This window comes from Saccostrea echinata, unplaced genomic scaffold, assembly GCF_033153115.1.
Source record: "Saccostrea echinata isolate AGI-Se365-2 ecotype Australia unplaced genomic scaffold, CSIRO_AGI_Sech_v1 ptg000001l, whole genome shotgun sequence".
Lineage (NCBI taxonomy): Eukaryota > Metazoa > Mollusca > Bivalvia > Ostreida > Ostreidae > Saccostrea > Saccostrea echinata.
The window spans coordinates 41,294,831-41,317,925 of NW_026889750.1; the positions used below are offsets into that span (position 1 = coordinate 41,294,831).

Consider the following 23,095-nt stretch of genomic DNA (forward strand, 5'->3'; position numbering starts at 1 on the left):
ATCTCGAAAGTCCAATGAAACGATACAGATACAAAACAACTTTTTTTTCACTTTTGCATTCTGCTCTGTTTTAATCATACAGTGAAAAAAAACTTGTATGATAGCGTACATGTAGGTACTAAGGATCATAGTTACGCAGTTGAAAGGGAATATCGCTTACATTGTATATACATGTATTAGGTTATATGTCGAATAAAGTAAAGGAAAATACTCATTTAAGTTTTTGCTCAGTATTGATCATTCATAGGGTGGTTTAATGATTTTCAAGATGATTTAGAGGTATGTTGTTGCCCATGTTGTCAAGTAGATGAGCAAAATGCACGCCAGTCCATTTGTGTTTTAAGAGATTCCATATAAAATAAAAAAAAAATGTTACATGTGATTAGTAAAAATGTCTACATAATTTCCTCTTTTAAATAAAAAATTAATAATAATAAATGAATAAAAAGGGGAAAGAAAAAACACAATCCCATTGCTTTTCATTGTCACTTGCAGTTGAGTTTTTAAGTATCAATATTTTCAAAATATAAATAAATAAATAAATTATTTTAAAAATAAAAAAAATTACTTAGAAACAATTTAGAATAACGAAAGAAAATAAATGCAAATTAACAGAATCAGTATTAAGGGAAAATACGATAGTATACACCTCTCTGAAATTATTAGATTTTCCCGCCAGGCGGGTAGCCAATTACGTGGTCTGTCTAAATCAGTCAACCACTCTAAACGACTATTTTACCATGCCTATTCTGTCTCTCAAAAGTCTAAAATTGTTTTTAAGTGGGTTCGTCATACAACGATATTGGACAGATCCTTTCTCATTTTTGAGTGTTTGTCCGCATTTTGTACAAAAACAGAACAGTCCTCGAATATGGTTGCGTAAAAAACTTATAAAGTGTAAGAAAAATGCGATCAAAAGGGCCGAATATACACATCGAAATCGTCAAAATTTACTAGCTTCCGGGGGCTTCGCCGCCCTGGGCCTTAAGGCGGCCCCCAAACCCCCTGCCTACTCGGGCGTCCACATCAAAAGTACCCTGCCTACGCCCCTGCCTTTTCCCCCTGTGTCATTGACCTTGTCCTAATGACCTTGTGAGTTGAGCTGGTGCAGTTGTTTTATAGATGAACAAGTAATATTTTAGTGTCCCTTTCAAAGATTGTGACAGATGGACAGACACGAAAACGCAATGTGTATAGCGCTTGTTTTATTTATTTATTTATTAACTTTATTTATTATTATTATTATTATTGCGAAGGTTGGGACATGCTGTAATTACATGACTCTGAAGGATTAATAAAATTGATGAGTCTTTATATATTTTATATATGTAGGCCCCGCCCCGCTCCTAGACCTCAAACCCTTTCTCCAGAGACATTAATTCTATTACTTTGCAAGAAAATAAATTTTCATAAAATGAATAATTTTGTCCAACCAAAAAAGACCAACCAGAGTGTCGATTTTTTTAGTATGAACGGTTGCTTCAGTAGATTTCTGGAAAAAATCAAATATTTTAAGGAATTTCAATATATGGTCAAAAAAGCCCACACTGGCCTCATGCGCTTTAAGTTTAACAATTTAAGGAAAGAGCTCATTACTTAATTACAGTATATAGTTTGTCCGTTAGATGCCCGAGGCACATAAAGATAAAGGATGACTGCATTTAAGACAAAATAAACTTTCAAAACTATCATTTTTCTTATCATTGCAAGAATGGTCAACATCCTATCTAAAACTTTATGTAATTACGCTTAATAAAAGTGTGTATTTACGAAGTTCGAGTCTGTTTTCAAAGGCAGGGGTCATCACAATTTCTTGAATCTCCGTTCGATAATGAGGACGCCCACTTTTTTACTGACTGTATACATAGTCAGCGCATGTTTGTCTATTGTTTTACGTTTAACAGAAGTTGTATATTTGCATAAATAATACTTTGTCAAAAGGAGAATAATAGACGAACATGCGCTCATGGTTAAAGAGAGGAAAAACTGCTTCTTCCTACATTCGCTCTCTGTGTTGTAACCAAGGATTGTGACATGTTGAATATTATAATTCACCACGTGATTTCTTACCTCAGGTAACTTTGTGAATACTAAAATCCGTTACATGACTTGTAAGGTTTGTGCTAACTAGGACATTGTGTTCGAACACGTAAGTCATCTGACATTGATATAAAATCTGCTTTAATTACATTGACGTGCTTATATTGTTAATTTCGTTTTGGAACCTTTGTCGGAAGTGTGTTTGTGCCATACATTATGGAGAGGGAGATTGGAAAAAGTGATCACGTTCTTTTTTCCAAACATGTCATTGTTATTTATCAAGTCTAACTTTAGACCCATTCTTACAATGTTAGCTCCACCTCTTATGCATATGTAATGTTCAATCAAGGGCAGGTAAGTGTAAATTCACTATATTTGGAAAGCAGTAAGGACAAAAAACTTGAATCATTTTATTGTATCACAGTATAAAATCATTTTAAGATTTAAATTTGGTTCCAAATTGACAGGATTCTTTCATAAACATACAAAAGTGAAATAAGGTTTAGACATAAAAGCAACAGAAGCAACCGAAAAAGACCCCAAAACAGGCGTTAATTGAGTCATCCTTTGAATTTTCAGTTCATTTAGACAGGTGCTTCTTCAATAAAAATGGAACTCGAAAATTTTCGTATTTTCTTCATCCCTTTGTGGAGTGTACTCAAATTGAGTGTCAGTACTCCAGTAATTCTGTGGTGAACAGTTAAAAACCTATGTATATTTGTATTGAAAGGTGTAAAAAGTTAAAAAAAAAAAAAAGTGGACAGTTTAGTGGTGTAAAATCTCAGACACGCTGATGGACTGTATAGCGTGTCGGAGGTGTCCACTGATGGTGAATTCCTAATTGTGGCTGGTATATTGTTCCATGTTATGATAGTTGCTGGAATAACTAATGAATACATGTACTTGTAAACATCAACCCTGTATTGATTTGGCGGACTCTGTTTACCACAAGAGGCCCAAGGGCCTTAACGGTCACCTGAGTATCATACAACAATTTAGAGAATCCATAGAGTATAAAATGAACTAAAAGGTGAACGTTTGTTGCCCAAATGCAAGAAAAATAGGGTGATCAGGATCAACAAAATAATTAGTCTAGTATTCATTAACAGTTCATAAATTAGGTTCTAATCTCTTCCCCATTTATCACTCTCACCATAAGTATATTAACAAACTATCAGTGCTTCTGTAATATTTTAATTCCTTGTTGAAATCTCTTACATTAGCCTCTCTTGGTCTTTGATGAACATTTCATAAGACAAGTTATTTTTGTCTCATTTTTATTTATCTACTACTTACAAGTCTACCTGATCATTAAAACTAAAAAAGTACTTTTTGTATTATACAATAACAATTCTTGCATAATTCTCCTATTCTATTAACCTTTCAAGTACATTATTTACAGTGATTAATTATCAAAAGTAAATGGCAAAGGGGAATAACTCCTCTCAGTAGAATACAAATTAATAGAGCCATGGCCAGGACCAGAACACTTGAACAAATGGTCCAGATGTTCAAAAATCTGGTAAAAATACCCTTCCTTATTAAAACTTTTACTCTTTTTGCCTCTGCTTTGCCCAGGTGCAGAGAAGATTTTAAAAATTTATATGCATTTTACTACAGATTCACTATATTCACTATATTATCAATAGAGCCCCCCCCCCCCCTCCCCACCGAGAAACACCAGAGCCTCTTACCCTGGGACCAGAAGTTTGCTCATCATAAGTAATCACTTTGTTTGTCTGCTTAACACTAAGAGCAGACAGGATTATTTAATAGAATTAATGCATTTTCACTATATTATCAAGAGCCCCACCCTTACACCAGCACATCTGACCCAGGGGGTCATGAAATTTACTACTCTGGAAGAAGCACTCTTGCTCATCATAACTATACACTTAGCTTCTTTGCTTTTTAACCAGAATATTTTCAAAGAAATTTTGCTTTTTCGCTATATAATCAATAGAACCCCCCCCCCCTTTTCACCAGAACCCTTGACCCTGGGGCAATGAATTTCACAAATTTGGTAGAGTCAGCCTATCATAACTATGTATTTAATTTGTTTAAATAATACCCAGGAGTAGAGAAGAAGATTTTCAAAGAAATTTTGCTTTCTCAATACATAATTAATAGAGCCCCCCCCCCTTTTCACCAGAACCCTTGATCCTGGGGCCATGAAATTCAAAATTTTCGAAGAGGCATCCTTGCATATCATAACCATGTATTTAATTTGTTTAAATAATACCCAGGGGCAGAGAAGAAGATTTTTAAAGAAATAATGCACTTTCAGTATATGATCTATATAGCCTCGCGCTAGCACCAGAACCCCTTACCCTGGGGCAATGAATTTCACAATTTTGGTACAGTCACCCTTGCTTATCATAACAATGTATTCAATTTGTTTAAATAATAACAAGGAGTAGAGAAGAAGATTTTCAAAGAAATTTTGCTTTTTCACTATATAATCAATAGAGCCCCCCCCCCCAACCTTTTCACCAGAACCCCTGACCTTGGGGCCATGAATTTCACAATTTTGGTAGAGTCACCCTTGCTTATCATAACTATGTGTTCAATATGTTTCAATAATACCCAGGAGTAGAGAAGAAGATTTTCAAAGAATTAATGCACTTTCACTATATGATCTATATAGCCCCACCCTAACACCAGAACCCCTTACCGTAGGGCCATGAATTTCACAACTTTGGTAGAGTCACCCTTGCTTATCATAACTATGTGTTCAATATGTTTCAATAATACCCAGGAGTAGAGAAGAAGATTTTCAAAGAATTAATGCACTTTCACTATATGATCTATATAGCCCCGCCCTAGCACCAGAACCCCTGACCCTGGGGCCATGAATTTCACAATTTTGGTAGAGTCACCCTTGCTTATCATAACTATGTTTTCAATTTGTTTCAATAATACCCAGGAGTAGAGAAGAAGATTTTCAAAGAAATAATGCACTTTCACTATATGATCTATATAGCCCCACCCTAGCACCAGAACCCCTGACCCTGGGGCCATGAATTTCACAATTTTGGTAGAGGGCTCAATGCTTATTACAATCATGCCAACAGATTGACCCCTTGTTGTCCAGGAGTAAAGAAGAAGATTTTTAAAGATTGCATTAATTTTAGTGGTTTTTGCCTCACCCCTCAAGCCCCAGGGGGGCAGGGACCATGAAATTCACAAATTTTGTCCCCCTTCACCCATAGATGTTATATGCCAAATTTGGTTGAAATTGGTTGAGCGGTTTCAGAGAAGAAGCTGAAAATGTTCAAATGTTAACGCACAACGCACGACGCACGCCGACGGACGAAAACGGATAGCAATAGGTCACCTGAGTGACTCAGGTGACCTAATAAAACCACGGCTTCTGCTATTGGTGATGTGTAGCATGTGATGTACCGGAACTTCCACAATGTGATGGTAAATTTTTGTAGAACAAGATCACTCGGTTCCGGGCCCTCTGATGTTCTAGTGGTTCCCAGCCGAGTTGATATAGCATGGTGGACCCAGTTCCTTGATCCCTTGACGAATAATCACCAGTGGCGAACCTTGCTGCCCGGGGCTGAGCATCTTCTAGGTGTTGGACTACACGATGTTGGTAAGGACCCAAAACCACTGAGGGCCACCCTGGCAGAAGTTGAGTTGATATGCTCGCGTCATATGTCTGGTTATGCAGTTTATAGGACTCTTTAAATGGATGGCGTTTCTTAGAAATGTGGATGGTGGTACATTTTTGACGGTGAAAAGCCATCTGCCAGTCCTTTTCCCATTTCTCAACTGCACATAAGTCCTGTTGAAGTTGGACTGTGTCATTGGTTGATTGGATTGTCCTGTAAATGAGGCAGTCGTCTGCAAATCATTTAACAATGGATGTTACCACCCCCGGGAGGTCCTTGATGTAGGCAAGAAATAATAGGGGACCCATCACTGTGCCTTGAGGTACTCTGGAGTTCACATCTGCTATGTTGGAGGACATCCTTTTAACCAATACTCGCTGTTTTCTGTCTGATAAGAAACTTTCAATCCACTGTAGAGTGTAGCCACGAATCCCATAATAATTCAGTTTGCGGAGGAGACGTTGGTGTGGTACCTTATCAAATTCCTTGGCGAAATCCAGTAAGATGACATTAATCTGGTTGCCGTTAGGCTACTAGCAAGAACTTGTACTGTGGCAATACGTTGAGTCCCATATGAGCGCTTACTATGAAATTCCTGCTGGTGTAAGGATAGGTATCAACTGTTCCTTCCCAACTGTTCGCTCGGCACTTTGAAGTGAAAATTGCGGGTCTTTAGGATATGGCCTTAAAACTGAGGCCCAGTGTCACGGTAGGCGTTGTCACGATAAAGAACCCTCACTGCTTAATGGCCCTCATTGCCGAGTAAAGTTCTAAATTTTAAGCCCTTCAACGGTATATGGTGACGTCTCTGTATGAGTGAAAAATTGGGACATTAAACATACAATCACCCAATCGCTGCCCAAGTGCAAGGGAGCTATTTTATATTTATTTGCAAACACGTGATAATATTACTGTCTAATGGCATTAGTTTGAAAATTACAAACCCGTACTATAATCCAAAAAGCATTTATAAATATCATATTTTTGATGAGGGTTCAGCACTGGTATCCAATGACGCTACTAAGTAAAAAATGAGGTAAGAATACTTAGGCTTATTTATTGAGCTAATGATTTTGTAAACAACATCATGTTTTGTATTTAGCCTACATTTGATGTAAACTTTTACCTTGCTGGATAATTAAATGTGGCTACCTCATTAGAGATTCAGTTTTCAAGTGCAGATATGATAAAGTTCATTATACCTTTATCGACTTAGATATGAGAAAGGATGAACTCTAGAGAAAAACTGTGTTACAGGTAATGAATCCTTCATATGAAAATTATCTCATTCATTATGTCTCCAAATTTTATAAACTCCCTTTATAAGTATGATCACATTTCAGGGATTTATCAGTACCTTCTCAGGGGCCGAAATTCGGCCCCATTCCCAATTGAAAATGAGTTCAGTTTTTCCCAATTTGGCAGTATTTTTTCCCAATTGGTGAACAATGCTTTTATATTTAATTATCTTCGGAAAACACAAAGTAAAATTGTCAGATTGTCTGTAACTTTAATCTATTTAACTCATTTAGCAAAGCTACAGTCATGACACATGTTTAAAAACACTGTAAAAACATCGCCAACTTTTAATCCGAATTTCCTCCGTTTTTCTGAAAATGGTGATGTGTAATTACATAGATTTGTTAAGTTATTTCTACCTACTCAATTGATCTACGAGTGAATGGTAAGGACTGTAGGCATTATTTCAAATAGAAAAATATATTTTCAATGCATTAATACATATTAAAAGAGGACTTTGTGTACTTAGTATAATTTTTTGCAGGAGGTTTATAATCTCCAGAAACAGATTCTGCAATGACCTAAATTGGAATCTCACACACACATGTACTACCCTAAGTTGTACAAACACTTTATACTCATTGAAGTCAATTTTACTAAGTCTGTTATTCATAACTGATCTTGTATGAATTAATTAAGTTGGATCATATTTAATTGTCTGTTTGGTTGCCCAAATAAGAGTTCATGCTGAAATGTTAAATGAATTACACCTGAATACATGATTTAAGCAACACTTTTAATTTTTCCCAATTTCATCAAAAAGCCGATAATTTTTTCCCAATTCCACAAAAATGGCGTTTCCCAAAATAGGCTGATAAATCCCTGCATTTACACATTCATAACATGATGTTTGGTAGTGAATTTTTGGGACTGCATCAAAAAAGAACTGAATGGGTTTTTCCAATTTACAACGGAAAATTGAAGTATTTGGATAATTTAAAGATATGAGAAATATTAGACATAAATAGAGCGTTATAATTTGATATATGATTTTTTTTTTATTATACATGAGATAAAGAATTTTAAGAACATTTCAATTACCTGCAAATTCCTCCATTTTGACAGCGATTGGTTTTTGTCAAAGGATTACAGTCTGGTCCATATTGACAGAACTCTCCGAAATAATTCTCTGTACAATGACATCTGTATTCCGAAAAATCGACAGAGGCTAAGCAGCTACCGAGGTATGAACAATGATAGGCAGTACAGGTGGTTTTTTCTGAAGATGCATCCTTTTCTATGAATTCATATGTTATGTTAAAACCATATACATCAACCATGTGTTCAAGAACTCGAATATTTATGTCTCCCATTTGGTACACCCCAAACCGCAAGACCACATACGGAGCCGGTATTTCCAGAGTATAAATGTCGTGATAAGCGTTCATTATCTCCATTTTGGATTCATTTCGATAGTTTTCAGAATTCGTGTATTCCTGAAAGAATTGAACAGTAAAATAATTTGTTAAATAAAACTGAGTGAAATGAATCAGCGTTTTGGACGTCTCTTTGTTATGGATCACCCATTCACAGCGGATAGGAGTCGGGAATTCTTTAGGAAAATTCGGAGATTGTATAATTCCTTTCGGAGAACGGAGAAGTCCACCACAATTTCTATAGACGCTAGAAACTGTGTAGTGCAGTCGTACGAATACCATTAATTTTAAATAAAACGTTACCATCCCCATTGTCACAACTTGTTAATTGTTCGTGTAATTCGCTTTCCGTATTTATATGAACCTAATGTAAAGTTAAAAAAACTTTAATGAAAAACTCCCGTCCGTCACAATTTTACAATATGTTCTGATCTATTTTGGATTTTTCGGTTCCTCTTATTTCTTTTACAAAGAGATATTTCTACGTTTTTAAATACATTTAGCCTAAAAGTAATGTCTTGTACTTAAACTTTTTTTTTCATATTTCACCGGGTGAAACATATTTGGTATCAAAATATAGGATTGACAACATCAGAAAAGTACCCGATCAGTGTATCAGGTGAACTAGAGAAGGGATGGAATAGCATGACAAGGCGACTTGACACACTGCACTCTGACTCTCTCGGTAATAAGTTGGTCAGAAAGCCTTAATGAGTTTTTCTACCTTGTGATAAATTATTCATCAATGTTTTGACATTGTGATGACTGATCTGTAATCTTATCAGTTTAGAAATCTTTCTTTCAATAATTCTCTCTTTTACGTACGTTAATTACTCATTCCCCTTTTTGTGTATTATAATCTGAATCAAGCAATGAAGTTTTCATCAATTGTGATCGAGACATATCCAAGGTTTCACATTCTATTTATTGATATTCTGTTGTTACGCATTCTAGTAATAACTAGCATATAAATGACTTAAAGTCAACGATCCCTTTTCTAATTTAAAGATACATGTACTTACTTCTCACCATAAATGAAAAGGAAATCTTACTTTCTAATGCAATGTATTTTTTCGTCAAATTGGCTTGTCTTTAGTAACTACATGTAGTATATCAAAACATTTAAAAGCCCATTTCCGTAATTTATTCAAAAGAAAATAAACAAGCAGGAACAAAACTATCATCACCTACTCCAAAACTAAATTCAAGATCTGCATTTTGTTCAAACAACACAAGTAAAATACTTTGAAAGACTACTATACAGTCAAAATTCGTTATCTCGAACTCGATGGATCATAGAAAAAACTTCAAAATATCCGAGGATTCCAGATAATGAGTTTAAAATACATAAAGAAAGAGAAGTTGAATTTTCAAGTGACTTCGACATATCCATGGTATTAGAATTATCCGTGTTCGAGATGCCCGGGTAAAATTTGATAAGGGGGCAATAATTATCTTTAATTAATTAAACACATCAGTATATTTAATTGTTTTTGCAAAAGCGATTTGCTTTTTTTGTGAAGACAGTACGTCTGAAATATCTTGCGCTTTTCTGATATTTTTAAAATCGACCTATAGAGGTAGGCGGCGAAACAATAATGTCGTTCGCAGTCCTTCACATCGTAGTTTTCAATATCACATTGCCCACTGACACCGACCTTTGAGACGTGACTTTGAATCATCTTTAGGTAATCAGCAACAATATACTCAACTTTGAATTCATATGCATTTCAGTCAAGTTTTCTTTTCTCTAAATGAAGGCACATACACGAATTCAATACCTCGTTGCCCAGTGTCCAGAACTTTGAAATAATTTAGGCATCAACATACTAAAGATTGGATCTATTCCTATCAAGGCTTCGAGAGATATTTCACTGGCACGATTATGTGACAGCGAATTGAATAACTAAAATGACTGAGTTCAATTATTTTTATGCCGTAGAATTGATGTACGATTACAGTCTACTTTGGTAAGACCCATCTACAGACAAACCCCCCTTTTTTTTTAAATACACAAAACTTGCACAAGCGCGGGGGGGGGGGGGGGTATTACCCATTCTAGGACACATTTATAATTTGATAACAACATACGTAAATCTGTAACAGTTCATTTAATCTATGAATGTAGAATTTGGGCAATTGGTTGTTACTAGAATCTAAATGTAAATTTTTAAAAACATTATTTTAGGAGGGCATTTTGCGTACACAAATAAGCGCTTCAAAGGAATTAAAAAAAATAAACACAAACATTGAAAATTGCACTTTTATAATATGTTATTATGAAAGATGTTAAATCATGTAAATTGTCAGATCTTTTCTTTCATTTGATTTTGATCTAGATAGATTAATTCAGATACAAGTTAAAAAAAACCCCATTAAGTTACAGTAACAGCAATTCCACAATCTTCATTATTACAATTGATATATAAATCTAAATACAAGCACTTGACATCGACCGCTATCCATAGGGCTAGGGCTAGGTATAAGAGATACATGTAACATGTCGGTTTAACATTACTAATGTTTTTATATCGTACATCGTGCATTAGATGTACTACACCGTAGGTGAATTTTGATACTTTTCAAAAAACTTTAAACCTCAGATATTTTTAGGTTGCTGAAATAGGAGTATAATAAATAGCTGGCCTATTGTCCATTTCTATATACATCATATAAAGCAGATGTGAATGGCGTAATTAGATATGCTGAAAGTAATGATCATTAACTTTTCAGACACATATGAAACTAGTTGAGGCAGAAAATATGTTATGAAGTTCACCTGAAAGTAAGTCACTTTTACACAAATGATAAAGGACATAAGTTCTGCAAATTATTAAATCCGAGGAGTTCCCAGTAGCCCTCACAGTAGCTCTGGCGAGATCTAGCGAGACTACAACGAGATAAGGTAAATTATTTTCGAAAATGTGGCTAGGAAGTGACTAGCACGTGGAGACGTGGTGAACAGAAAAGTTATAATGCGTTTCATTTTTAACCACTGAATAATATCTGTAGAAATGTACTTCAATCTCTCTGGAATTCATTCAAACGTCAATAAGTATTCTTCATGACATTATTTTCTGCACTTAAGTATTAAATTTCGTTCTGGACAAACATACTTGCATGGGAACAGGGACTATATCTTTTGGCGTTAGATTAGCAAATGAGGTACCAGTATAGATTAATCTGAATGAGTTGAATTGCACTGTGGGTTACTAAAGGGATTTTACACTTTAAAAAGGCGATCGGAAAGACACAGAGAACATTTTTTCCATGCATTTGCATGCATTTCCATGCTGTCCATTTTTATTCTATTATTTCCATTCTCATAATTACAAACAATTCATAACAATTCAGTCGTTAGAGCGTTCGCTCTAGAGTAAGGAGTTGATCCTTACGTCGCAGGTTCGAATCCCACTGTGGGACGTGGAGACCGGTCCTTCGGATGAGACCGTATAAACCGAGGTCCCGTGTCGCAGTAGGTGCTGGCACGAAAAAGATCACTCACTGCTCTATGGCCCTAAGTGCCGAGTAGAGGTCAAAATTTGCAGCTTTCCACCAGCAAGTGGTGGCGTCTCCATATGAGTGAACAATTCTCGAGAGGGACGTTAAACAATAAACAAACAAATCATTTGAACGTAGAAGTCTAGGTTTCTTAAAGTCATACTGTAAGGCGATTTTCGTCTGCATTCCTTTGTTGTACTATCGGTGAATACAATTGTCAGGTGGGTTCCCTGACCTAAAAGCACAGATGATCACCGGTATTGTGATATGATAAAAAACTTTGTTGTCCATTTAATTGTTTAAATGCCTATAAAGGATGCTGCTCGTTTACCTTAACCTTGAAGCGCTAGTGTTCTGAACGTGGCACAGACTACATTTTTATATGCATTTTGTAGTTACTTAACAATAACAACAAATTACGAACGTCCGTGGCATATATCTTTCATAGTTTCTACTCTTTGTATTTTTTCATATAAACATTTTTTTTTAAAGAATGGGTGGACTTAACTTGCCAGAAAAAATGCCGTAAATTAAAGTTTCATAAAATGATTATTTCTTTCCATCATATAAATCCCCGATATCTTAACCGTGAATTCATGGTACAGATATGAATTTAAAATGCTCTTTTCGAGGTAAACTAAATAAATATCGAAGGCATGGTGCCTGAAGATTTCTTGAATATCAATAGATAATCAGGGTCACGCGTTTTTCATCGTCTGAATACATAGTCAGCGCATGTTTGTCGGCTGTTCTTAAGAAAACTGTAGTTGTATATTGAACAAAATAATGTCATATTAAAAGGAGAAGAGCCGACAAACGTGCGCTCACACTTAATTTAACAAAAAACATGTTCAAAATGAAGTTTTCGTTTCCATTGTTATGACTGAGTTAACCTTGATTTGACTTCGATTGACCTGTTAAATATTACAATTCATCACGTGACGTCCACCTGCGAGTGTACTCGTGAAAACAGTTACATTGTATTATTCAACCTGACCTCGTTCTAAATCACATCTTTGAGCGTGTTTGGTTGCCGTTTTCAGAATCTAGCAAATTAAATGTTGTTTTAATTTTGCGTGTCCACACATTTTTCTTTTTAATTTCATATTGACATCGCTGTAATATGCCATACACATATTCGAATTTCTAGAGAGAGAGAGGGAGAGAGAGGTCAACAATGACGCCGATCGATAGCCCCGCCTTCTATTAATATTGATTACGTGACCTAGAAACCACTCCGTGTACATGCCAAATTCCGGAAGACGATACTAATGTATCGTTGCTTCAATTTTGATTCATGGCAACAGGGCATTGCCTTTGTACAAATGTTCTATCTAATATAACCATGTATACGTAACTCTTTCTATTGCTTGTAATATATTTTGGATTCACTTCATCGCAAAAAGATCCAAAATAGGGCGTTAAGTCCACCCATTCCTTGTTTGGTTTTTTTTTGTAATCCATTTAATATCTATCGTAGATTGAGTTGAACCACGTGTTCGAAGTAAAATGTAAACATATACATAGGTGCCAAGTTAACGTTGCTATTCATTCAATGATTGGTCAATTGTTGGTGGTAAGATCCTTGAACGTCAATTGCTACATAATGACACGCCCATTTCTTTAGAAACGAGAAAGAAATATTCGTGTAATGCTTTAGGATACCCCACTCTCTGCGACTAACAACATGAGTTGCACTAAAATGGAAATTTTATAAAGTTAGAGGAGAGAGTTAGAGACCCCTTTTTCTGTTAAACACGTATTGTAACGAATATGTGTACATAATTATGAATTTATCGTTTATTGGAGTTACCAGTCGAACACTTGTTTACTCGGTGTTTATATAAACTGTCAATTTGATTGGCCACTGTATTTATAGAATATCTGTTCTACAGGTATTCGAGTGAACCATTTGACCGTTTTGTCATTTCTAAAGAAATGGGCGTGTCATCATATGACAATCAACGTTCTAAATAAAGCCCAAAACGTTGCATTCAAACGGAAAATTTTACCACTTCAATGCTTTTCATTGTAACACTACTAAGTTCCAATTAAATTATCACAAAATTATCATAAAAGCGACGACTAATTAAGTAGATTGTGATTTTTTAAATCCCACCCATTTCTGTTTAAAATCTTGGAAAATCTTTCAGAAAGTCTGGAAACACATTTTTATATGTTTTTAAAACAAACAGATTATGGCAATTTTCACTACCAATTTTATTTATAAAACCGATTCTACCCTATAACCTTTGAGTGGGTCAACCTACACCTACACCTGCCTTGAATTTGAATCACAATAACATTGGAAAGGGTGTAAAATACATGTAAGTTGTGCCTGCTACTCAGTCCCATTTACTTTTTATGAATAAAACTATACATAAATAAGAAATAGCAAGTGTTAATACGTTGTTTTTATACTAATTCTGACTACAGATTACCCTGTCTACCAATACAGAGGGCTAACGGTGTATAAGTGTGGACAGGGGATGCTCACTCCTCCTAAATCATGATATCCCACTTCTGATGTTTTCCAAAATCTGTCCACGACTCGACTTCAATGGTTATAACACGCGATTTATATAGAGGTCGCCAACTACTTAAAATGGGTGAAATATAAACAAGAAATTAATTCTAAACCTATCCTCTACGACTCTTAAAGTTTCAACTTGTACTCCTTTCATGGTTGACAAAGTAGCGATAAATATAACCTACGAAATCAGACTTCACGAACTGGCACTTAGTCTGACGTGGTGTGCAACAACCTCACACGATAACTGAGGCTTAAAAAGCAATGTCTCATGGATACCATTTATCTCCCCCTGGTTACCATTTTAAATCTGTTGGAAATGTATTTTTAGCTTCCGGTTCCACTGATCTCTGGGCACTGTTTCAGTAGAGATTACACGTCTTAACATAAGGTATAAACAGGGATCTTACATTTTGAAATCTTGGTAAAATTGATCAAAACTGCGGTACCTAATCAAGTACATGTGTATTTGAATTTTCTTTCAAATTTTGAAGAAACCAAGTACTGTTACAATTCTCCCACTGATTTCATAGCTGACCATGTTTCTATTGTTGTAGTTCTTATATAACGTATTCCACACAATTATTCCCTTTTTATAGACCTTTCTGGGGATAATGTTGAAAATTCAATTCTTTAAGAAACCCCTCGTTTTGTTAAACTCTTCAATTTTTATCAAATCTGTCAGAGGTTTGGTTGTGAAAAATTAATCTTAACTTTGGTCAGCTAAGAGCTTTTACTCTGTGTTTATTGATCAGAAAAGCACTGAATGATACATCTGTAAATAGCTTAATACATAAATCAACATTAAATGTTAAGTCATGAATAATTTCTTTCAGTTTTAGAATGTTCAATATTTACATTGATGAGATAGGTCTTGAAGTTTTAAAGAAATTGCCAAAAATAAGGCCTACATAGATTCCAGATTCCTTAAAATTTCAGAAAAGGGAAACTGAATGAAAGGAATTGAAAAGCAATGCACATGTTATTAGGTTGATAAAATCTTCTTATTCAAAAAAAAAATTAACTAATATACACAAGATCTTAAGAAATTGCCATACTTAACTTTCAAGCTTAAGTAATGTTTTTACATAGCTTAGAACGATGCATGTTAGCAGCAAATGTGTTTAAAATATAGTATGTGCGTATAACAGATTTTTGACTTATTTAAATACATGTACTCGTATACAAAAATGTTATCATTGATAAGTGACTTGGTTGGTGCAGAATAAATGAACTTGAATGGTCACTTTCGATTTTTCTTTACATATGCCATCAACCATTTAACAATCCAGCTATGACAAAAAGTGGAATCTTTAGTATATTGAATGAAATCGTCTTACACAGTTTCAATGTGCTTTGGTCAGTCTTAATACTGATTTAACTTTATAGCATAATGAATTTGCTTATATTGGTAGAGAAACAGATGTTTCTGTAAAAAGAGTATCTCATACACTTTATATTAATTAAAACAATTGGAATATTTTGAGGTACTTTGGAGTTCCTGAGGGTAGATTCCTTTTTGTTTGCAACTTGTTTCAAGGCATAAACTATTGACATAATTTTTAAGCTGGATTGCAAAGAAAATGAATTAATTGTTATGCGTGCTTTCAATAAGATATCAATTTCATATATTTTTATCATGTTTTTTTATTCTTATTTTTAATCTGTTGTATTCCAGATAAAATTGAATATTATACTATTGACTTTTATAATATATATCACCTGGCAATTCAAACACTTTCTTTGAGAATAAGTTTTGACATCCTTATGGAGTTACCAATTTTACATATACCAGTTAAGGTAACTTTTTTCTGAACGAATTTCCATTTTATGTTGTTTTCCTCGAATTTGTGTTACGCGTATTATTTCTTTTGGCCTATGTTTATCCAGCAAACAAGTTTTGGTAAACATTTGCTCCATATTGCCTATAATATACATGAAATATGAAGATAACGAATAGCAATCAAGCTCCAAAGACCATTGGAACAATACAAATTTGGAGCAGAGCAAACAGGATCCTCTAAAAACAGCAAAGATGGGATCAGGTGCCATGAAGAAGCATCCCCCGTTGATCGGTCACAATCGCCTCTGCTCCTTGTCATGATCGGGCAAACGGAAAAATTTTGAATTCTGATTTACTGAAGACAGAAGGATAGATGATTTTCATATTGCCCCTCAACCGTTTAATGATATGATTTTAAATTTCATCTGATGTTTTTGATCCATTCTGAAAAAAAGAGTAAAGGTCGTCATTTTCACGTTTGGCCCATCGCCTGGCGTTTTCTTCGACAGAATTCATAATCTGTATGAAATTCTTAAGTATTGAACAATCGGGTTCCTTAAATTTCAGCCCTTTTAAAATGGGTGGTCGATACAATGACCTAGTCAGCAAATAAAATCTCTCTAATAATAGGTGGAATTCTGACTGACGCTTTTCATACAAATTGTTAGGCCATTATTCATACACTGAATTGTCTATGCATTTAACAGCGACAATAACATAACAATGAGCACACAACGGGTGTGACCGGTGGACAGGGATTGCTTACTCCTTCGTGGCACCTGATTCCACCTCTTGGTTAAATAGCTTTTGCTTCGGCCAAAAAAACTTGTTGCTTCGTTCGGAAGTCGTGTAGAAAAAAATCATTTTTGACCACTGCAGCAACCCTACTTCTGTCCTTTGAACCATCTGTATAAATTTCTATTGTAGGATGTTTAGATTTTATTTCAGCCTAATTTCTGTCGAAAATGAGAGAATTTGTTTCTGATTTCTTTAGTTCGGATAAGGATTGATCAACTACTGGTTTGATTAATTTCATTGTTGTATTTCAGAAAGAGTAGTAGTTTTTACAATATCCAATGGTAGTTCAGAATCTCTTATAGAATTTTTAAATCGGAAACGAAAAGTTTTATGCATTTCTTGTTTTTATCATATAAATGTGCATTTTATGGATTAAAAAACACAGTCATGTTCAGGATTATCTTCGTTTGATTATAATTTTAATTATGTATTGTAAAGCAAGTTTAATTCATGTATATATTAAAAAAAGATTGCTTAAGAACAGTAGGGCCTTAGTAACTTAGGTGAGTGTTGTTGCCAGTGGGTCTCTTCTCTTATGTAAAATCAACTAGATAATTTAATAGGAATTTTTTAATACCCCGCCATGAATATGGCCGGGGTACTCGTATATAGTGTTTGTCTTGTCCGTCTTCCATCCTCCTGTCACACTTTGTGTTTAGCTCATTTTCAAATATTTTTATCAAACTTCATATGCTGCACATATTGATGAGAGCTATTCAACTGTATTAGGCCTAACACTTTTTTTTTATCTCGACCTTTCCTTTGGCCTCACTTTTCACAAATGTGTGTTAAACTCAGTTTCAAATAAACTATTCAAAATATTTTTATCTACCTAATAAGCTGATACATACTGATACGGACTATTCAACTACCTCAACATTTGTGACCTTGACTTTTCTTTTGAACTTCACCTCACTTTTCTTAAATTTGCATCTGGTTCAGTTTCAAAGAAACTATTCAAGACATTTTTATCAAACTTTATCTGCATCAGCTGCATCAACATTATTTGACATTGACCTTTCCTTTGACCCTGACCTCTCAAAAAAGTGTGTTTAGCTCAGTTCACAGACACTATTCAAGACGTTTTTATCAAACTTCAGTTGCTAATACATGTATTGTTGAGAACTATTCAACTGCAACATTTGTGACCTTGACCTTTCCTTTGACCTTCACTTTTCTTAATTTTGTGTTTATCTCAGTTCTAAAACACACATCAAGATATTTTTATCTTATATTTATATTTATCATTATGTTTTTTTTTTACTTTGACCTTCCCTTTGACCTCACTTTTTTGTTTGAATTTGCGCTTAGCTTAGTTTCAAAGAAACTATTTAAAATATATTTATATGTAAGCTTAATTAATGATGCATAATTTGATGAGAATTTGTCATCAGTGTCCCTTTTCTTATTACCTTGACTTTTCCACTGACCTTTAACTATACTATTTATTGTGTCTAAAACCGATTAAAAGAAAGTATGCAAGATACTTTATCAAACTTCATACGCTTAATACAAAATTTCATCTTGCATTACTAATGAACCCTGGGCAGGGCATTCATGTCAAATGGACATATTTCTAGTTTACTCCAGTCCTTCACTACTGATGAATTTCCACTGTCTTTCTTCGTTTGGGGATAAACACGTTACTTTCTCCTCAGATTGTGCGTGAAATGAAGTAAAACTACCGCAATATTACTCAGTAAATCGCAGAATAACAAAATAAAATGCAATATATTTAGCAAATTGAAACCAGCCATTGCGAAAGCGTTCCCTGCTGACAAAGCAGGTAACAACACTGTCTTTGTTTGTAAGGCTCATTATTTAAACTGTATTTTAGAGGAATTGGGATTTAATTCATCAAGTGGTAATTCAGCTTATACCCATAGTTCCTTTCTAAGGAGGAAATTCTTCAAAATCATGTGTCAGTTTTGAATATTTTTAATATATTCTCAACAACCAAGATAAATTTGAATTACCATATCTATACTGGATTCCGAAACTTTATAAAAATCCTTAAAAACAAAGATACATAGCGGGTTCCAGTAAATGTTCTACCAAGCCTCTTTCTTTACTTCTCATTAAAATCTTAACAGTAGTGAAAGAGAACCCTCAGGAGTACTGTGCAACAATATATTTGAGAAGTGATGTAAATCAGATGCAGGCACGTAGCAACGGGGGGGGGGGGGCACTTTTTTCCAAAGACTTTTTGTACTATTTGAAATGTTAGTTGAAACGCCGGTTGCCCCCCCCCTTTTTTGTTGTGGAATAGGGCTTTGTAGTAGTGCATGAATAAAATTTTGTACTGAAAGAAGTTGGAACCCCCCCCCCCCCCCGAAATAGGATTTTCGAATTCGGACAATTTTCAATTTTTCTTTCTTTTTTTTTTTTTGCTTGTCAAGTTTTTTTTTTCAGATAAGTTGAATTTTTTTATTTTTTTTCTCTGGCTGGCCCCCTACTTTCAAAAACGATGCTACGTCCCTGAGATGTGGATACTTAAAATTTCCAAGGAACTTTTGGAAAATTTGAAATCACAATATTAATTTTACTAAAATCAACAACATAAAAAACTTAAGACTTTTCAACTTTATATACAACCATTCCCCACGATAAATTAAAATCCAGGCTTTTTGATATCATTGACAGCTGTTTTTTCAATAAAAATGGAACTCGTAAATTTACTAACCTTGTTATTGGTTATTTGCAAAATTATTTTGTTAAAAAACATTCTGATTGTACACACAAGTACTCTGAAGTTGATATTAAAAAGATGCTTGACTTTCAGATTGACAATATCAATTGCTGCGGCATTCAACTCGACATTTAGATACATCAACGTCGTATTGTCAATTAACAATGGTTATTTCCATTCTTATGTCGATACGATATATCCCGGTGAGCTTGAAATAAAAGGTACCACAGAGTCTGACACATCTGTTTCATATTTGGATATTTTACAAGGAAAAGACGTTACTGGTAATCTAACAACCAAGCCTTATGATAAACTTGATGACTTTAATTTTTCAATCGTCAACTTCCCTTACTTATGCAGCAATATACCTTCATCACCTGCAAACGGGGTTTATAGCTCTCAGTTGATTCGATTCGTAAGATGCTCTACGTATGAACAATTTCTAACACGAGGTAAATTATTGACAAACAAGTTGATGAAACAAGATTATCAGCATTCTCGGTTAAAGTCGTCATTTCGTAAGTTCCATAGTCGATACAATGACCTTGTCAGCAAATACAATATATCATTATGTCAAATGCTGACTGACGTTTTTCATACTAAGTATTAGTCCATTATTTACACACTGAATTGTCGACGGTTTTTTCCGTTATTTCCCGATCATGACAAGGAGCACACGGCGGGTGTGACAGGTCGGCAGGAGATGCTCACTCCTCCATGGTACCTGATCCCACCTCTGATGGTTTAGAGGTCCGTGATTGCTCTGCTCCAAAATTTGTATTGTTAAATGGACCTTTGAGCTTGAATACTGTTCGTTATCTCCAAACATTTCATTGATATAACCATACAGTTGTACATGTTGCAAGTACTTTAGCACTTCAGTTGTTCTTGAGTAAATATAAGATGTTAAGATAGTTGTGAATTGCCAACACTCAAGAGACTGAGACTTAGATGTGTTTTTGCAACAATCGTCCAATAATCAGCAATGTTTTTGACAAATGTTTATTTTTTCAATATCAAAAGTGCGAGACGAGAAACCATTAAAAGGTATTTGTAGTACACTCTTGACGGAAATTAATAGTTCTTAAGCCTTCATTATCGTAACTTTGTCACGTAAATATGAACAAATTCCGGATCAAAAATCAGCCAGTGACCTCCGTTTCAACTTTTCATTCACAAAAATCGTCTTTGTTGCAAAAAGAATCCATAAAATTCCGCTCTTCACTGTTTGCTAATCGATAGCTTGTTTGCATAATTGCGACGGGAGATATTTTTCGAGTCTCATTCATGGTTCTTTTTTATGTCGGATTTTAAGTAAATTGTCTACTTGGAAAATCTTGTAAGTACGCCATCCATTTGTAATTAGTCTATCACGGGAAAAAACGCAAATGCTCGACAGTATAGGCTGAGAATGAAAGGAGAACGTTCGGTTATGACTGAACCGTAGTATTATCCTTCATAACGGAAGTGTCGTATAATCAATCATGGATGATTTGAGTTTTTTTTTTTAAAGCATTCTATAAATACTAAATAATGTTGAATGAGCATTATTACAAAAGGTAGTAATCTTAGAAGTACAAAAGAAAGTTGCAGACTGTTAGAATCCATGAGTACTGTTATTTTGTTTGAATAAAATATCATAGTTATTTACAGAAATATAAAAGAAAAATAAAAGAAAATAATATAAAAAAAAAAAGAGCATGTTCATTGTTCTCTATACGTTATAGTACCTCAGATGCAAAATATATTAATTTTCAGATAATATCAAATGGATGAAACAATATAATGCTAAATTTAATGATAAAGCATTAGAACTTATTTCTAATCACGAATGTATTATATCAAACCATGTCACATGCGATAACGAGGAACGTGATTACACATGAATGTGGACACTAAATTGAATAAAACCATTTTCCAAAAGCAATAAATTGTCGCCTATGGACACGGAAACAAAATGCCGCTGTTAAAATGAATTTGTTTCCATAGGAACTGAAAAGATGACCATCATTTAGCAGCCTTGTTTTTATGTTATCCATTTGATGTCAAATTTGATGATATTGTTATATTTTTTAAGGAAAATTCAAATATTAACAGAGTATTTTCCACGAGATATGTCGTAACTTTGGATGTCTTTCATTCCTGATTTCGAGTATTATTCTTGTTGAAATTAAAATAATTCATGATAACAAATTTGCAAAGTGACTTCTTACAATAGTTTCTTTTTTTTTTTTTTACCATTTTTTTCCTTTTTCTTGGGACAGAAAAGCAAATCCTTTTGAAAAGTAAATATCGACTACTTCTTTTCAAGGAATGTTCGTACATTGAAATTAAAGGTCAACTGATAGATAGCAATATGTGGTCAAATTCTTAATCTGGAACAGAAAAAGAAGCATATTCCGAGAATGGGTAAATATTATTAAGTTTTGGTTTATGTTTCTTGTCAGATTTCTGTCAGGTTTGCAGAGATACATGTACATAATGTAATGAAATGAATGATTGGTATATGTAATGATTGGTATATGTAATGATTGGTATATGTAATGCTTGGTATATGTAATGCTTTTTTGACTTAGGCTTTATTTCTGGGTAAGAAAGCAGATTTTTTAAATACATGTATATACGAGGGCTTATCAAAAAGTTCGTGGACTGATGCGATAAAATTAATACTATGTAGTCTGTGCGTACAAAATTTATGAAAAACATAAATCAACAAAAGTTTAAGAAATGTTGAAAATTTTAACTTGATACGTAGATAATTTGCCAAATTATTCTAAAATAAAATAGACATTATATGATCACCCGGCGCTGTCGCCGTTTAGTTTCATGACGTCCGACAACGTCATTGTTTCTAAATGTCCACTCCGTCTACCTTATACACTTTTCTTGAACTGATTACCTGGAGTTAAGTAAGGACTTAAGTCCGTCGTTGTTTATGTGACTTTACAATGTCATGAACAGCTGCTTCCAATGCATATAATATTGTAAATGTATCTAAACATAAGGAAAGATCCTCACTTGATTATACCAGAATACTTAGCTTGATGGAGTTCAATTTCTACCACACATGATCAACGTCACTTTTCGACGTGACTGATTTTTGACACCCTCACTACAAATTGACTTTAACTGTGCATCTTTCATCTCTCTGAATCTTTCTGGCTATCTAAAATGAGAACTCTGAATGTGTTTTATTTTTCTGTAGCCCGTTTAAACATTCCCTAGGTCTATACCAGTTTTTCCAGGTGCGAAACTTTAAAGAATGTTGGAAACAGAAACCCCTCCCCCTTTTTGACGTCATTTTTGAGCCCTTAATTGTTTGTACACTCCATATAAATTTACGATAAAATTTCATAGAATTTACAGAATGGGGTAAAAATTGCAAATTTTACGGAACAATTGTGTTGTACCACATGCCTGGATTAACCGGATTTTTTGACGACAAATGCTCATATC

At 34.4% G+C, this 23,095-nt stretch overlaps 1 protein-coding gene across 1 annotated transcript in view; it reads right to left on the reverse strand.

Moving 5' to 3' along the window:
- LOC133197537 (uncharacterized) overlaps nt 1–8,650 on the reverse strand; it is a 37,278-nt gene extending 28,628 nt beyond the window's left edge. The window contains exon 1 of the mRNA XM_061333624.1: nt 8,004–8,650. Coding sequence (XP_061189608.1) covers nt 8,004–8,650 — 647 coding nt within the window. The remainder of the gene's footprint in view (nt 1–8,003) is intronic.
- Nucleotides 8,651–23,095: the final 14,445 nt, after the last annotated feature.